This window comes from Delphinapterus leucas, chromosome 19, assembly GCF_059928025.1.
Source record: "Delphinapterus leucas isolate spDelLeu-1000000601 "Yukka" chromosome 19, BTC_Dleu_Yukka2, whole genome shotgun sequence".
In the NCBI taxonomy this organism is placed as follows: Eukaryota; Metazoa; Chordata; class Mammalia; order Artiodactyla; family Monodontidae; genus Delphinapterus; species Delphinapterus leucas.
In genome coordinates this window covers 47,685,562-47,699,976 of record NC_143147.1, presented here as the reverse complement: position 1 = coordinate 47,699,976, position 14,415 = coordinate 47,685,562, and the positions used below count along the sequence as shown (strand labels likewise).

At 36.3% G+C, this 14,415-nt stretch overlaps 1 protein-coding gene across 1 annotated transcript in view; it reads right to left on the bottom strand.

Moving 5' to 3' along the window:
* The window catches only part of SKAP1 (src kinase associated phosphoprotein 1), a 275,906-nt gene that overhangs the window by 235,753 nt on the left and 25,738 nt on the right, over nt 1-14,415 (bottom strand). Inside the window, exon 2 of the mRNA XM_030762053.2 lies at nt 5,240-5,345. Within this exon, the coding sequence (XP_030617913.1) occupies nt 5,240-5,345 (106 nt within the window). The remainder of the gene's footprint in view (nt 1-5,239; nt 5,346-14,415) is intronic.

Sequence of the window (14,415 nt, the reverse complement as noted above, 5' to 3'; positions counted from 1 at the left end):
GGTTTGAAAGAAACAAGCTTTTTTTAAAAAAAAAAAACCCACTTACTAAAAAATTATATATCACAGTTACTTATATATAAAATATTTATTTTATGGGATGACCAAAGGGAGAGGCTTCTGCCCACTAATACCACCATAATAGCCCAGTGTAGAAGAAAACAAAAATGGATCAATTTAATCTTAAAGCTGGTACCAAATCCAAGATACCTGCATAAGTGAAAGAATAAACAAAATAATCATCATAAAATTAAAAGGAGAGTTACACGTTTCAAGGATGCTTTGAAAGTACAGGAGACTTGCTATGAAAGAACATATAATACAGTGATCTTCCTTTCCAGGTTAAGCCAAGAGACCAACAGCAGGTATTATTATATCAGTCTCTCCTGTAGAGCATTTCAGACTAAAAGAGCAACAAATATAACCCCTCACTACCCCCAGTAAGTATATCTCCAAAAATCTTTAACACGATTGTGAAATCTCAACATGCACTCACTAATTAACAGAAAACTAGTACAGGAATTTGGCATATAATTGATCAGTTTAAAGCCCTGAAGTTATTTTGGGTTTTTGTTTTTCTTTCTTGGTTAAGGATGAGAGGCAGGGATAGGACTGAAAAAGGAAGAAATGAATTTTTAACCTTCAAGATGTGGTCAAATTATTGCTATGACTTCTGAGCCTTTTCAAAGCTCTTTAAACTCAGATGGATTGCACAAGTACCTACTACTCTTTTTTTTTTTTCTGTGTTGGCTCTGAAACTCCAGTGTAGCAAAATGAACAACAGAAAGAGATGTTATAAGCAAATATTTAAACTGGTAACACAGATGTACCAACAACACATTCCACATTTCTTCTCTTGATAAGCACACTTCATCTGAATGTTTTTTGTTTGGGGCTTTTTAGCTCAGTAACGAGCACTTGGGAAAAGTAACACTCTCTGTATAATTAATGGTAACGATATTTAGTCTACCCCTTTGAAAATCTTGCTCCCAAGAGTTATATTGGACTAACTCCTTGTCTTTCTTCCTACAATACAAAGACACAAGAACAATATATTCTTAAACTAAATCCTGTTTTAAAGCTAAATCCATGTTAAGCTGACAAGAAAAACTTGAAATTCCCAAAGAGAACTGGAATTATTTTTATGATATTTTTACCAATGTATCATGTTTCATGCAGAGCTATATGCTAACCACCCACAATGAGACATGTTCGAGATATTCTTTCAGTCTGTACTTAAAAAGTCCTCGTTTTGTGGGTTTTGTGCTCTAATCCTGTTACATAGTTATTTCTTTATTTCTTTCCATTTCAATATGCTACTAATCTACCTGTCTCTTTTGGGAACTCCTTTAAATTTCACAAAAGGAAACAATACTCCCAGTTTGTTTCCATCGGCTCTGGCCTTCACTTCCAACAGCGAGCATAAATGACTAGCTGTTCCAAAACGAGCCATCAAGAGAGAATTTATTCCTACCTCCGTAATAAAAATATTCTATTTTCTTCATCCCTCCCCTGACTCTCAATGTATTCTTGCTGTCAGATGGCCTCCCCTGAATCAAACTTAAGAAATGCTCAACTGTTTCTGCAAATGCATAAGAATGCCATCAAACGTCTGAGTGTAGATCAAGTCTGCTTCATTCCAGGTGTCTCACAGCTGGCGCTGGTACTGCAGTGACCACCATAATAAAACAGCAGGAGCCTCTGCCTGGCTTTCATCCTAATCATTCTCTAAAGAGCTCAGTGAAAACTTGGACTCAGAAAGTGAAAGCCGTTAGTTTTAGGGAGAAGGTTTAAATGAGGAGGCAGTGTGAAGAAGAGCAATGAACATCGCAGCTCAGGACATCAAATACCACAACAGGACTTCATTTCCTTGGACTTACAGAAATCGTTATCCTTTTTTTATTTCGTCTTACATGAAAAACATTACCCTTCATTGGTAACACTTTTAAGCACCCCCCCAAAAAAAAACCTATAAAGATTGAACTACAGATATGATTTTAAGTCTGGGAGGACAGAGAATAGTGAAGCTACCTGTACTGAAAAACAGATGAGCACTTGGACATCCATGACTCGACACAACTGTCATTTCCTGGGGTCGGTCACTCTAGGCAACAGAAGGGTGGCAAATGGCACATAACAACTGTGATGGAGTCAGATGCTTTGATTTACAGTGAGTCCACAGCCATGCAAACAGCACTGAATTCTGAGCCACCATAAAAATTAGGGCCAAGCCCCTAGAATTTACCAAAAATCAGAGCCAGTGCTATTTTCACTTCTCTCAACCCTTTTCATTCTCAAGCAGCACAGTATTGAGGAAAGAATTAAAGGAATTAAAGCGAGGACACAACAAAGATAGAGTGGAAAGTTGGGGGAGGAATATATGTATGTATGGTATTTACATTTATCTAGTGTCTTTCCGAGATTATCCTGCTAGATTTCTTACCCACCTTCCAAATAAGCCGTAATGTGCCAAATCAATAGTTTTATACAGGTTCCTACCCTCCCCCACAAATTTACCAAACCCCTAAAATTTTATTGCTTTAATATGACTAAAGATAAAACTTTTTAAGTGACTTTAATTCTTTTGATGTTACTTGGCAACTTGCCATATACATTTAACTCTCAAGTTTGATGACTTCCAAATTTCTTTTCACACCCAGCCTCTGGGAGAGATACAACTACTACACAAAAAAGTAAATGTGGCTGGCATTGTACCAGCTTTCAGTGCTTTCAAACCAGCTGGTTTCAATACAGGCATAACATCAACCAGCCATACATGGGGCTATAGATGCAACGTGGCTGAAAAGGAGGATTCAGTAAGACAAGGGTTACATTAACGGGATGATGATTGAACGGGCAAATGTAAGACAATTTCAAACAGCTTGCCAAAGGAAAGTCTCATTTTTCCATTTTCTTGTACAGTATCTAATTTCTGGCTCCTCATTTCCTCCTGATCTGATAATTATGAAATTCTAAATAAAGTGTCATCTTTCTTGCAACAAATCAATGAACAGAAAGCTCCCATCAACAATGCAGATGTTTCCTAAAACTCCTGCTGATTATTTCCTGAATGTCTATCCCACAAACCACACAGCAAGTCCTTTGAGAACAAGGAACCCTCTCTACCTCATAACAAATACAGCTTCTATGTGTGCGAGCATGGGTATGTGTGTATGAGTGTGTGTATGCACTTAAAAAGAGGACTAAGAAGTAATATGTAAGTGATAACAGTGAGTCACCACAAAATCACCTTTTATTATCAATTTCAGATTGAAATTTAGTCCTTTCCAAGTTCTGTGGTACAAATATGGGAAAGGAGAATTCCTACTCATTGTATATTTGTCTCTACAGATGCAGTAAAATTGTTTTTACATTCCTTATCACAGATTTATACCATTAACACCATTAAAAGGTATCACCATTTATACCATTAATACAACATACACAACTATATTATGGCCAACCCTCACCCTATAATACAATTTAAAATAATTCTACCTTTGTTCTTCGTGCCATCCTTATAATAATCCTAAAATACAAAGGTCAACTTTGTATTAAAAAAATAAAAAATTCTGTAAGTTACTAACTGAGCCTTCAGGTACACAACTAAGCCTAAATTTATCTACTAATAAAGTAACATTATGGGGAAGTTTGTTTTAAACACTCTTCCAGCCTACCATAAATTATAGATATTCTCATTTTGCAAAAAGCTGCCATCTTTTGCATTCTGTTTGTTTCAATTATTCAGGGCAACCCAGGCTGATAATTACACAGTCCCCAGTTGCTGAGTAAAAGTGACGTTTAATTAGCCAGCAGGAAAGATCGATTAAGATCCAGCAGGGCATCTTGTGAGGTTCTCTCACATTCCTGGAAGGAATATATTCTGGCTGTGCCCTTTGAAAGGATAAAACTCCTTGCTTGCTTCTAAGGAGTTTCAATGAGGCTTCTAAAGTAGATGCTAAGATTGGTCAGCCACACAAATTAAATTCCAGGTATAAGGACTTTCCTGGTGGTCCAGTGGTTAAGACTCCGTGTCCCGGGCTTCCCTGGTGGCTCAGGGGATAAAGAATCTGCCTGCCCATGCAGGGGACACAGGTTCGATCCCTGGTCCGGGAAGATCCCACATGCCGTGGAGCAACTAAGCCTGTGTGCCACAACTACTGAGCCTGCACTCTAGAGCCCGAGAGCCACAACTACTGAAGCCCACATGCCACAACTACTGAAGCCCATGTGCCTGGAGCCCCTGCTCCACAACAGGAGAGGCCACCTCAATGGGAAGCCCACGCACCACAACAAAGAGCAGCCACTGCTCACTGCAGCTAGAGAAAGCCTGCGTACAGCAACTAAGACCCAACACAGTCAAAACAACAACAACAACAAAAAAAAAACAAAACTCCGTGCTCCCAACGTGGGGAACTAAAATCCCACACGGTGCAGCCAAAAAAACAAACAAAAAAACAAATCCCAGGCATATCCCTGCAGTTGCTCTCCCTTTACTAAAAGTACTCAGCTCAAACATTCTGAATCACATTGCCTCCAAGTTGGAAAACACGTAAGGTAACACTCTCTTCAGTAACTCTCGTTCAGTTACCACATTTCAAGCAAGAGGTGGTTGGGAAATATATTGTAAAGGAAAATTTTTATTTCTTCCACCATCAAGCAAGTGTATGCATCTGTCAGGTGCTCACATTCTAAAAGGTACAAATTAGGTCAGGGCTTTTAATTTAAAAAAATCAAAAACTTAATGAGCATGATATTCCAATCAGTCTGAGACTAAGACATTCTACTATGCTCAGAGAATCAACTGGATAAGTCCAGTTTAAGTTTTCTATTAGGAAAGGACATGTGGATATAAAATCAAGACCAAAAATCCTAAAGAAAATTACCTCATACTGCTTAACATCTTCCCTTTCAGTAATTTGGACAAGCATAAATATTTAGCTTTTCACACATTTTGCAAAAGTGTTCAATAAAGACTAACATAACAATCCAAAGCAGAAAGCAGAATAATTTTTTTAACATACATAATTATCAAAGTATTTCCATTTTGGTAAACTATCCTAAATATGCCTGCCTACCTCCAGTGCAATTCAGTACACATTTATTAAGCCTCTACCAAGTATAAAGAACTATGATAGGTGTGTCTTACTTTGCTAATTTATATACAATTAAAGTAGATTTTACTGATTATAAATTGTTTTAAAGCTTATGAAGAAGAATAATGGAACCGGTTTATACAAACCTAGCTTTGATTTGCTGCAAGCCCCGTAGAATATGGTCTCTGTTGTCCCTTGCACCAGCACTAAGGTTCTCATTCCGCAAAACTTCTCCCAGGAACTCCTCAGTATCTAAAAGAAAAGGAAAGTTGATCAATGGAAAAGAAAAAGTACTAAGGGAGAAGGAGGAAAATCTGAAGGACTAAGAAACAGGTATTATTTTCTCTTTAAAAACTTTAAAGTTGTAGAACGAGGGGAATGTAATTAACGCCACAGAACTGTACACTTAATAGTGGTTAAAATGGTAAATTTTATGCTACATATATTTCACCAGAATAAAAAATAAATAAAACTTTATATACGCCTGTAAATGACATTTTCTGATAATCCAAGACCTTGCTATGAATTTAGAAAGCTAATGCATATATTAACCATAAGAAATAACTATTTTCTAAACCATCTTAAAGAAACATTCAAATATTAATTATCACCGATGGCAGAGGGTGGACTGTCAGTTTCATAAACATGTAAACATTACAAACAAGTCACAAGCCAATAGAAGCTAGAGAGAAATACCAGTAAATAGAACTGAAATTTAAAATAGAGCTGAACTGCAAAATCAAGAACAAAAAGGGCAGGCATTCAAAGAAGAAAAATTAATTAGCAGATGCATCATTAATGAAAATGACAATGCAACCAATTGAAGGAACCCACATGGAAAAGGAAAAATGTGTCCAAGAGAAGGAAACTGCAGTTATGTGAGCATAATTATATATTATTTCTATACATGATAGAAATATATAATATGGAACAAATGATGTTATGTTAAAAGAAATTGGGGGGGCATTTACAAATTTTCAAAGACAAAATAAACTGATAATGATTATAATTGCCAGAAATGCTAGCTATACACTTTATTATGCATAAAATAATTATAATCCCTAAAAAGCATATAAATAACATGGTTAAAAATTTCCACTTCCAAAAATATGAAACTGTATTATATATACTATCAAGATAATGTTATGAATTTATACAGTTGGGTTACATAAGCATACTTAAAATTTTGTTTTACATTCACACCACTCAACAACACCAAACAAAAAAATCCTAGATAGCCATTACCAGAACTTCTGATGGGGTATAAGATGTACTTTTGATGAAGTTCTGGAAGTAAAAATTTCACTGAGGACCACCATCAACTTCCAAGACCTGCATCACATTTATTGCATATGTCATTTAATAGGTTCCTCCAAGTTCCTCTAAAGGCTAAAGAATGAAAAAATGAGAAGTTTAATTAAAAGGTAAAAAATAAATGCTATCAATTAATGTAATATACCATGTTAATAGGATAAAGGACAAAGACCATGTGATCATCTCAATAGATGCAGAAAAAGCATTCGACAAAATTCAACAGCACTTCATGATAAAAAAGCACTCAACAAACTAGGAATAGAAGGAAATTTCCTCAGTCTCATAAAGACCATCTACAAAAAACCCACTAACATCACAATGGTGTGTAAAAATTAATAAATAGAACCCTCATTTTAAGTAAGTCAGGATACCAGAAGAGGGAGCGCTCACGCCCTACCCATAGATGTCAATTGCAGACCCAACAGGAAGAGATGTACCTTTGTAACTCCAACAGGAAGAATGTTGATACTTTACTACCCAGAAGGAGGAAGGAAAAATTTCTCCTTGCCCTGCAAGAGCCCAGCCAATAAGAGACTGTCACACAACTCAGCCAATGAAAAGCCATTACACTTTGAACTCCCAGTTTTCTCCAATGGACTCTTAGTTTATAATAGCCCCTCCCAACTCCTTCTTCTCCTCTATAAAAGAAAGTTCCTCTCTTCTGTTCTCTGGATTTGCCTGTGGATCACCATAGATTGCACGTCCTGAATTGCAAGTCTTTGCTGTTCCCAAATAAACCCATTTTGCTGGTAAAAAAACTGGTTGTTTGATTGTTTTAGGTCAACAAGTAAAAGACTGAATGCTTCCTCCCTGCTTCTAAGATCAGCAGCAAGACAAGCTGCCTCCTCTCACCACTTATACTTAACATTGTACTGGTGCTGGCCAGGGCAATTATGCAAGAAATGAAATTAAAAGAGTCTAAATTAGAAAGGAAGAGGTAAAACTATCTCTACTTGCAGATGACATAATCTTGTATAAAGAAAACCCTAAGGAATCCATTGAAAAACTATTAGGTCTAATAAGTGAGTTCAATAAGTTTGCAGGATACAAGATTAATACACAAAAATCAGTTGTAATGGGACTTCCCTGGTAGTCCAGTGGTTAAGAATCCACCTTCCAATGCAGGGGACGCGGGTTCGATCCCTGGTTGGGGAACTAAGATCCACATGCCGCAGGGCAACTAAGCCTGCGAGCCACACCTAGAGAGCCTGCGCACTCTGGAGCCCGCATGCCACAACTAGAGAAGCCCGCGTGCTGCAATGAAGACCCAGTGCAGCCAATAAATAAATATTTTAAAAAATCAGTTGTATTTCTATATAGTAGCAATGAAAAAATGAAAATTAAATTAGGAAACTTCCATTTAAGATAACGTAAAACAGAATTAAATACTTAGGAATAAATTTAGCAAGAGAAGTATAAAACTTAAACTCTGAAAACTACAAAATATTATTGAAAGAAATTAAAGGCCTAAATAAATGGGAAGAATCTCATGTTCATATATGAGACTTACTGCTATTAATATGGGAATATTTCCATATTAATCTAAAGATTCAATGCAATCTCTATAAAAATCTCAGCTGGCTTTTTTTCAGAAATTGACAAGCTAATCCTATGATTCATTTAGAAATCCAAGAGACCCAGTATATCCAAAACAATTTTGAAAAAGAAGAACAAATTTGGAGGATTCACATTTTCTGATTTCAAAACTTCCTACAAAGCAACAGTAATCAAGACAATACAATACTGGCATAAAAACAAACACACAGGTCAAAGGAAAAGACCTGGGAATTTAGAAGTAACCCCTCACATTTATAGTCAATAAATTTTTGATAAGGATGCGAAGACAATTCAATGGAAAAGAATAGTTTTTCAACAAATGGTGCTGGAACAACTGAATATCCACATGCAAAAAAATGAAGTTGGACACCTACCTCACAAAATATACAAAAATTAACTCAAAATGGATCACATTTTGAGTTAATAAAAAGTAAAAGCTAAAACTATTAGAAGAAAATAGGCATAAATCCTTGTGACCTTGGATTAGATAATAGTTTCTTAGATTTTATGCCAAAAGAACAAGCAACAAAAGAAAAAATTGGACATCAAAAATGAAAAACTATTGGGGACTTCTCTGGTGGTCCTGTGGTTAAGACTTCACCTTCCAATGCAGGTGGTACAGATTCGATCCCTACTCGGGGAGCTAAAATCCCATATGCCTCACAGCCAAAACACCAAAACATAAAACAGAAGCGTTATTGTAACAAATTCAATACAGACTTTAAAAAAATGAAAAACTATTGTAGTTCAAAGGGTGCTATCAAGAAAGTGAGAAAAATTTTGCAAATCATATATCTGATAGGAGACATATGCAGAAGTATAAAAAGCTCTTACAACTCAATAATAAAAAGACAAATAACCCAATCTTAAAACAAGCAGAGGATCTAAATAGACATTTATCCAAAGAAGATATACAAATGACCAATAAACAAATGAAAAGATGCTCAACATCAGTTGATACCAGGAAAATGAACCACAATGAGGTACCACTTTACATCCACTAGGATGGCTACAGTTAAGAAGATGGACAATAACGAGGGCTGTCGAAGATGGAGAGAAATTACGACCCTCATACATTGCCAGTGGGAATATAAAATGGTGCCGCCATTTTGTAAATGTCTGGCAGTTCCTCAAAAGGCTGAACAGAGAGTTACCATATGACCCAGCAATTCCACTACTAGATATTACCCAAGAGAAATGAAAACAGGTGTTCAAACAAAAACTTGTACACAAATGTTCACAGCAGCATTATTTTTTTAAACATCTTTATTGGAGTATAATTGCTTTACAATGTTGTGTTAGTTTCTGATGTATAACGAAGTGAATCAGCTATTTGTATACATATATCCCCATATCCCCTCCCTCTTGCATTTCCCTCCCACCCTCCCTAGCCCACCCCTCTAGGTGGTCACAAAGCACCGAGCTGATCTCCCTGTGCCATGCAGCTGCTTCTCACTAGCTATCTATTTTACAGTTGGTAGTGTATATATGTCCATGCCACTCTCTCACTTCGTCCCAGCTTACCCTTCCCCCTCCCCATGTCCTCAAGTCCATTCTCTACATCGACGTCTTTATTCCTGTCCTGCCCCTAGGTTCATCAGAACCTTCTTTGTTTTTTAGATTCCATATATATGTGTTAGCATACGGTATTTGTTTTTCTCTTTCTGACTTACTTCACTCTGTATGACAGATTCTAGGTCCATCCACCTCACTACAAATAACTCAATTTTGTTTCATTTTATGGCTGAGTAATATTCCATTGTATATATGTGCCACATCTTCTTTATCCATTCATCTGTTGATGGACACTTAGGTTGCTTTCATGTCCTGGCTATTGTAAATAGTACTGCGATGAACACTGTGGTACATGTCTCTTTTTGAATTATGGCTTTCTCAGGGTATATGCCCAGGAGTGGGACTGCTGGGTCATATGGTAGTTCTATTTTTAGTTTTTTAAGAAACCTCCATACTGTTCTCCATAGTGGCTGTATAAATTTCCGTTCACACCAACAGTGCAAGAGGGTTTCCTTTTCTCCACACCCTCTCCAGCATTTCTTGTTTGTAGATTTTTTGATGATGGCCATTCTGACTGGCGTGAGGTGATACCTCACTGTAGTTTTGATTTTCATGTCTCTAATGATTAGTGATGTTGAGCATCCTTTCATGTGTTTGTTGGCAATCTGTATATCTTCTTTGGAGAAATGTCTATTTAGGTCTTCTGAGCAGCATTATTCTTAACAGCCAATATGTGGACAAAACCCAAATGTCCATCGACTGATGAACAGATAAATAAAATGTGGCATATCTACACAATGGAATATTATTCAGCAATAAAAAATGAAATGCTACAATACAAATAAATCTCTGAAATCATTATTTCACCAAACAAAAGAAACCAGTCACAAGGGCTACATATTGTATAATTCCATTTACATGAAATATACAGGATAGGCAAAAATCTATAGAAACAGAAAGTAGGTTAGCGGATGCCTAGGGCTGTGGGAGAGATGGAGGCAGATTAGAGAATGAAAGCTAAGGGGGTTCAAGTTTTCTTTGGGGATGATGAAAATGTTCTAAAATTTATCTTGGTGATGATTGCACAATTCTGTGAATACTATACTAAAAGCCATTGGATTGTACACTTTAAATGGGATGGGTAGGGTGTATGACATAAGAACTATATCTCAATGAAGCTGTTAAAAAATATAAATGGGGCTTCCCTGGTGGCGCAGTGGTTGAGAGTCCGCCTGCCGATGCAGGGGATGCGGGTTTGTGCCCCGGTCCGGGAAGATCCCACATGCCGCGGAGCAGCTGGGCCTGTGAGCCATGGCCGCTGAGCCTGCGCGTCCGGAGCCTGTGCTCTGCAACGGCAGAGGCCACAACAGTGAGAGGCCCGCATACCACACACACACAAAAAAAATGAATGCATAAATGAACAAATTACAACATCTACACATATCCTTCTGAAATTTCAAAACTGAAGGAAAATGAAAACATTCCTCAAGCACCGACATGGAAAAAAATAAGTAGTCTACAAAATAAGAGTCAAAATGGCCTCTCCACAAAATAAGCACTAGAAGATGAAAGTTTTACAGTGTTTTAAAGGAAAAATACTGTGCTCAAGAATTCTAAGCATAGTCAAGATGTTGGTTATATAAAATGAAGGAGACCAACAAAACATTTTCAAACAGTTGTGGCTCTGAATTTCTACCACCTACATTCTTTCCTGAAGAAAATCTTTTCAAGGACACACTGATCAACAGAAAGAGGTGGTGATGAAATTCAAAACAGCCAAATAAGTTAAATCTAGATACTTGTGGTTAAGTATAGTTTAAAACTTATTTTAAAAAGTAATTCTTAATTAAGACGTTTGTAAAAAAAATGTAATAAGCATCTGAATGCATTTAGAAAAGGAATAGAGAAGAAGAAAAACGTGGTAAATTACTTATTTACATAGGGCTAATGGGTACTATTCCATCCTGGACAATGATAATTAAAGCAAATGGGTTCAACTATGATTTTTCAAACACTAATGTAATAAAAGTAGAACAAAAGATTTTAAAAATATTCAATATAATAAAATATAGAAAAAAGAGAAAAATGTAGCAAAACAGATAAAACTCATAAGATTATATATCACTGATGACAATAATTGTGAAATTATAATTACCACGTACTGAGAAAACAATCTGTGTAAAATATTATAAAATGTGACCAGCATTGTACAGAGTGACAGATTTATAGACTTCAATATTTCCAATATTAAATAAAAAAGAATGAAAAGAAATACAATAAGCACCAAATTCAAAAAAATCAGAAAAGAGCAATAAACCAGCCTATGGAAAGGAGGAGAAAAGAAACAATAAAGATAAAAGCAGAATTAATAAGTCAGAACAGTGGTTGTATAATAGTGCTCTCTGGAGTCATAAGTGTCTGATAAGAAAGAGAAGTTGGGGTTGGGGTGGGGTCAAGTGAGTGAAACTCTGGGAAACTCCCTCCCTTCCACTCACGATCCCCTTTGCTTTAATCACAAGTCCTTGGCTTTTATCTATTTATACACTGGGATTTCACATAAGATTTCAATTTTGAAAAGGTTCCATTGCACAACTTAGTGGTTACAAAACCACTGAACTTAAAAATAGTGAGAAAAATATGTATATAAATGCTAAATAAGTATAAGAGCTGGGACTTTTCAGAAGTGAGGGGAAATCCAATAAATTGATATATCATCAGCAAATGTAATCAAGGAAAAGGGAGAGAACACACAAATACACAGAAATGAGTCAGAATAAAAAGAAGCAATAACAAACACAAAAAATTTTTAAAGATAATGAAATATTTGATAAAGTTGGTGAGATTTCAAGTTATTTTAATTTTCTTTTTTGTGTTTTTATGCATATTTAAATTTTATGATAGTGGGCATCATTTTTATCCCTTTAAAAGATTATTTCAAAAACAAAGTGCTATGTAAACAAAATAAAGTTCCATGCAAATAAATATGAAAATCTCCGTGAAAGTTTCTGAGAAAAACATAAATTTCTAAAACTGAATTGAGAAATGGAAAACCTGAATCCTGAACAGGCTAATAACCAGGGGAAAAGAAGAAAAGGTTGCTAAATGTTTTTTTGAGTTCATATTAATATAGTTTTTTAGATGTTTTTCAAACCTTTAAGTAATGAATAATTCTTATTCTATATAAATTATTCCAGAGCATAATTCTCAAATTATGAGAAATTTCTCAAATCATTTCGTAAACCTAGCATAACCACAGTTCTAAAAGAGCACAAAAAGGAATCAGTTTAAAGTTAATATAGAGGGAAGGGTGGGGGGGCGGGGATAGTTAGGGAGTTTGGGATTGGCATGTACATACTGCTGTTTAAAATGGATGGCCAACGGGGGACCTACTGTGTAGCACAGGGAACTCTGCTTGGTATTATGAGATGACCTAGATGGGAAGAGAATTTGAAGGGGAATGGATGCATGTGTGTGTATGGCTGAGTCACTTTGCTGTGTGCCTGAAACTAACACAGCACTGGGGTGGTTTTTTTTTTTTTTTAAACATCTTTATTGGAGTATAGTTGCTGTACAATGTTGTGTTAGTTGTTGCTGTATAACAAAGTGAATCAGCTTTATGTATACATATATCCCCATATCCCCCTCCCTCTTGCGTCTCCCTCCCACCCTCCCTATCCCACCCCTCTAGGTGGTCACAAAGCACCAAGCTGATCTCCCTGTGCTATGCAGGACAGGAATAACACAGCATTGTTAATCAGCTATACTCCAATATAAAATTAAAAGTTTTTAAAATTTTTAAAAATAAAATTAAGAAATAAAGTTAATATAGATACAAAAATCCTAAATAAAATACTAGTAGATCACACCTAGCAGTATATTAAAAGAATAATATAGCTTATCCTGGGAATATAAAGATGTTTCAATATTATTGATGTATTAGATATTTATTTAATAGGTTAAAAGAGAAGTCTATACAAACCTCTTGGCAAATGACAAAACCACCTCTGATTATTATCTATTTGTGACAAAACTATATTAAATAGAAGTAAAAGAATACCTTCTTAACCTAAGGAATATATATGTCGCAAACTAGCACCATATTTATGGCTGAAAAACTAAAGTCATTATTATATTTATTTATTTTTTTTGCGGTACGTGGGCCTCTCACTGCTGTGGCCTCTCCCATCGCGGAGCACAGGCTCCGGACGTGCAGGCCCAGCGGCCATGGCTCACAGGCCCAGCCGCTCCGCGGCATGTGGGATCTTCCCAGACCGGGACACGAACCCGTGTCCCCTGCGTCGGCAGGCGGACTGTCAACCACTGTGCCACCAGGGAAGCCCTAAAGTCAATATTATTAAAGATTGTTTTTCCAGCTACTCTCACTGTCAAATAACATTGTTCTGGAGGTTCCAGACAAAAAGAAGTCTTAGAAGGAAAAAAAACATCATTATGCACAGATATTATAACCAAAGACATATAAGCTTAAAACTATGAAGTTGGAAAACTTTTAGAAATTGTAAGAATTCACTAGGGTAGCCAGAAAATAAATTCTTTAAAAATCGGTAGCTTTCTGGGTAATAGTAGAATAGCTTATGTTGGAATGACTTTCCCATAGATAAGAATTATCAACACTAGACAAAAAATTCAAAAGCAACTACTTTCGGGCACCAAACAGTAGCCAAAAGCAGGCAGAAATTGGTGGGGATTTGATCCTTGAAAGAAAGGAACTGCAGGGTGAGACTTGTGTTTATATAGCTTTTCACCTAAAGGTACTCCCAGTCCATGTGGGGTGGAGTGGCTAGGGAGCACCCTTAGGCAAAAAGCTTAGTGGGCTGTGGGAAAACACCAAATGCCACAACTTACATATACTTGGAATCTCAGAAGAAGGTTAAAACCAGAATAGGACAGAAAATGTACCAGAAGAAATAATCGTCAA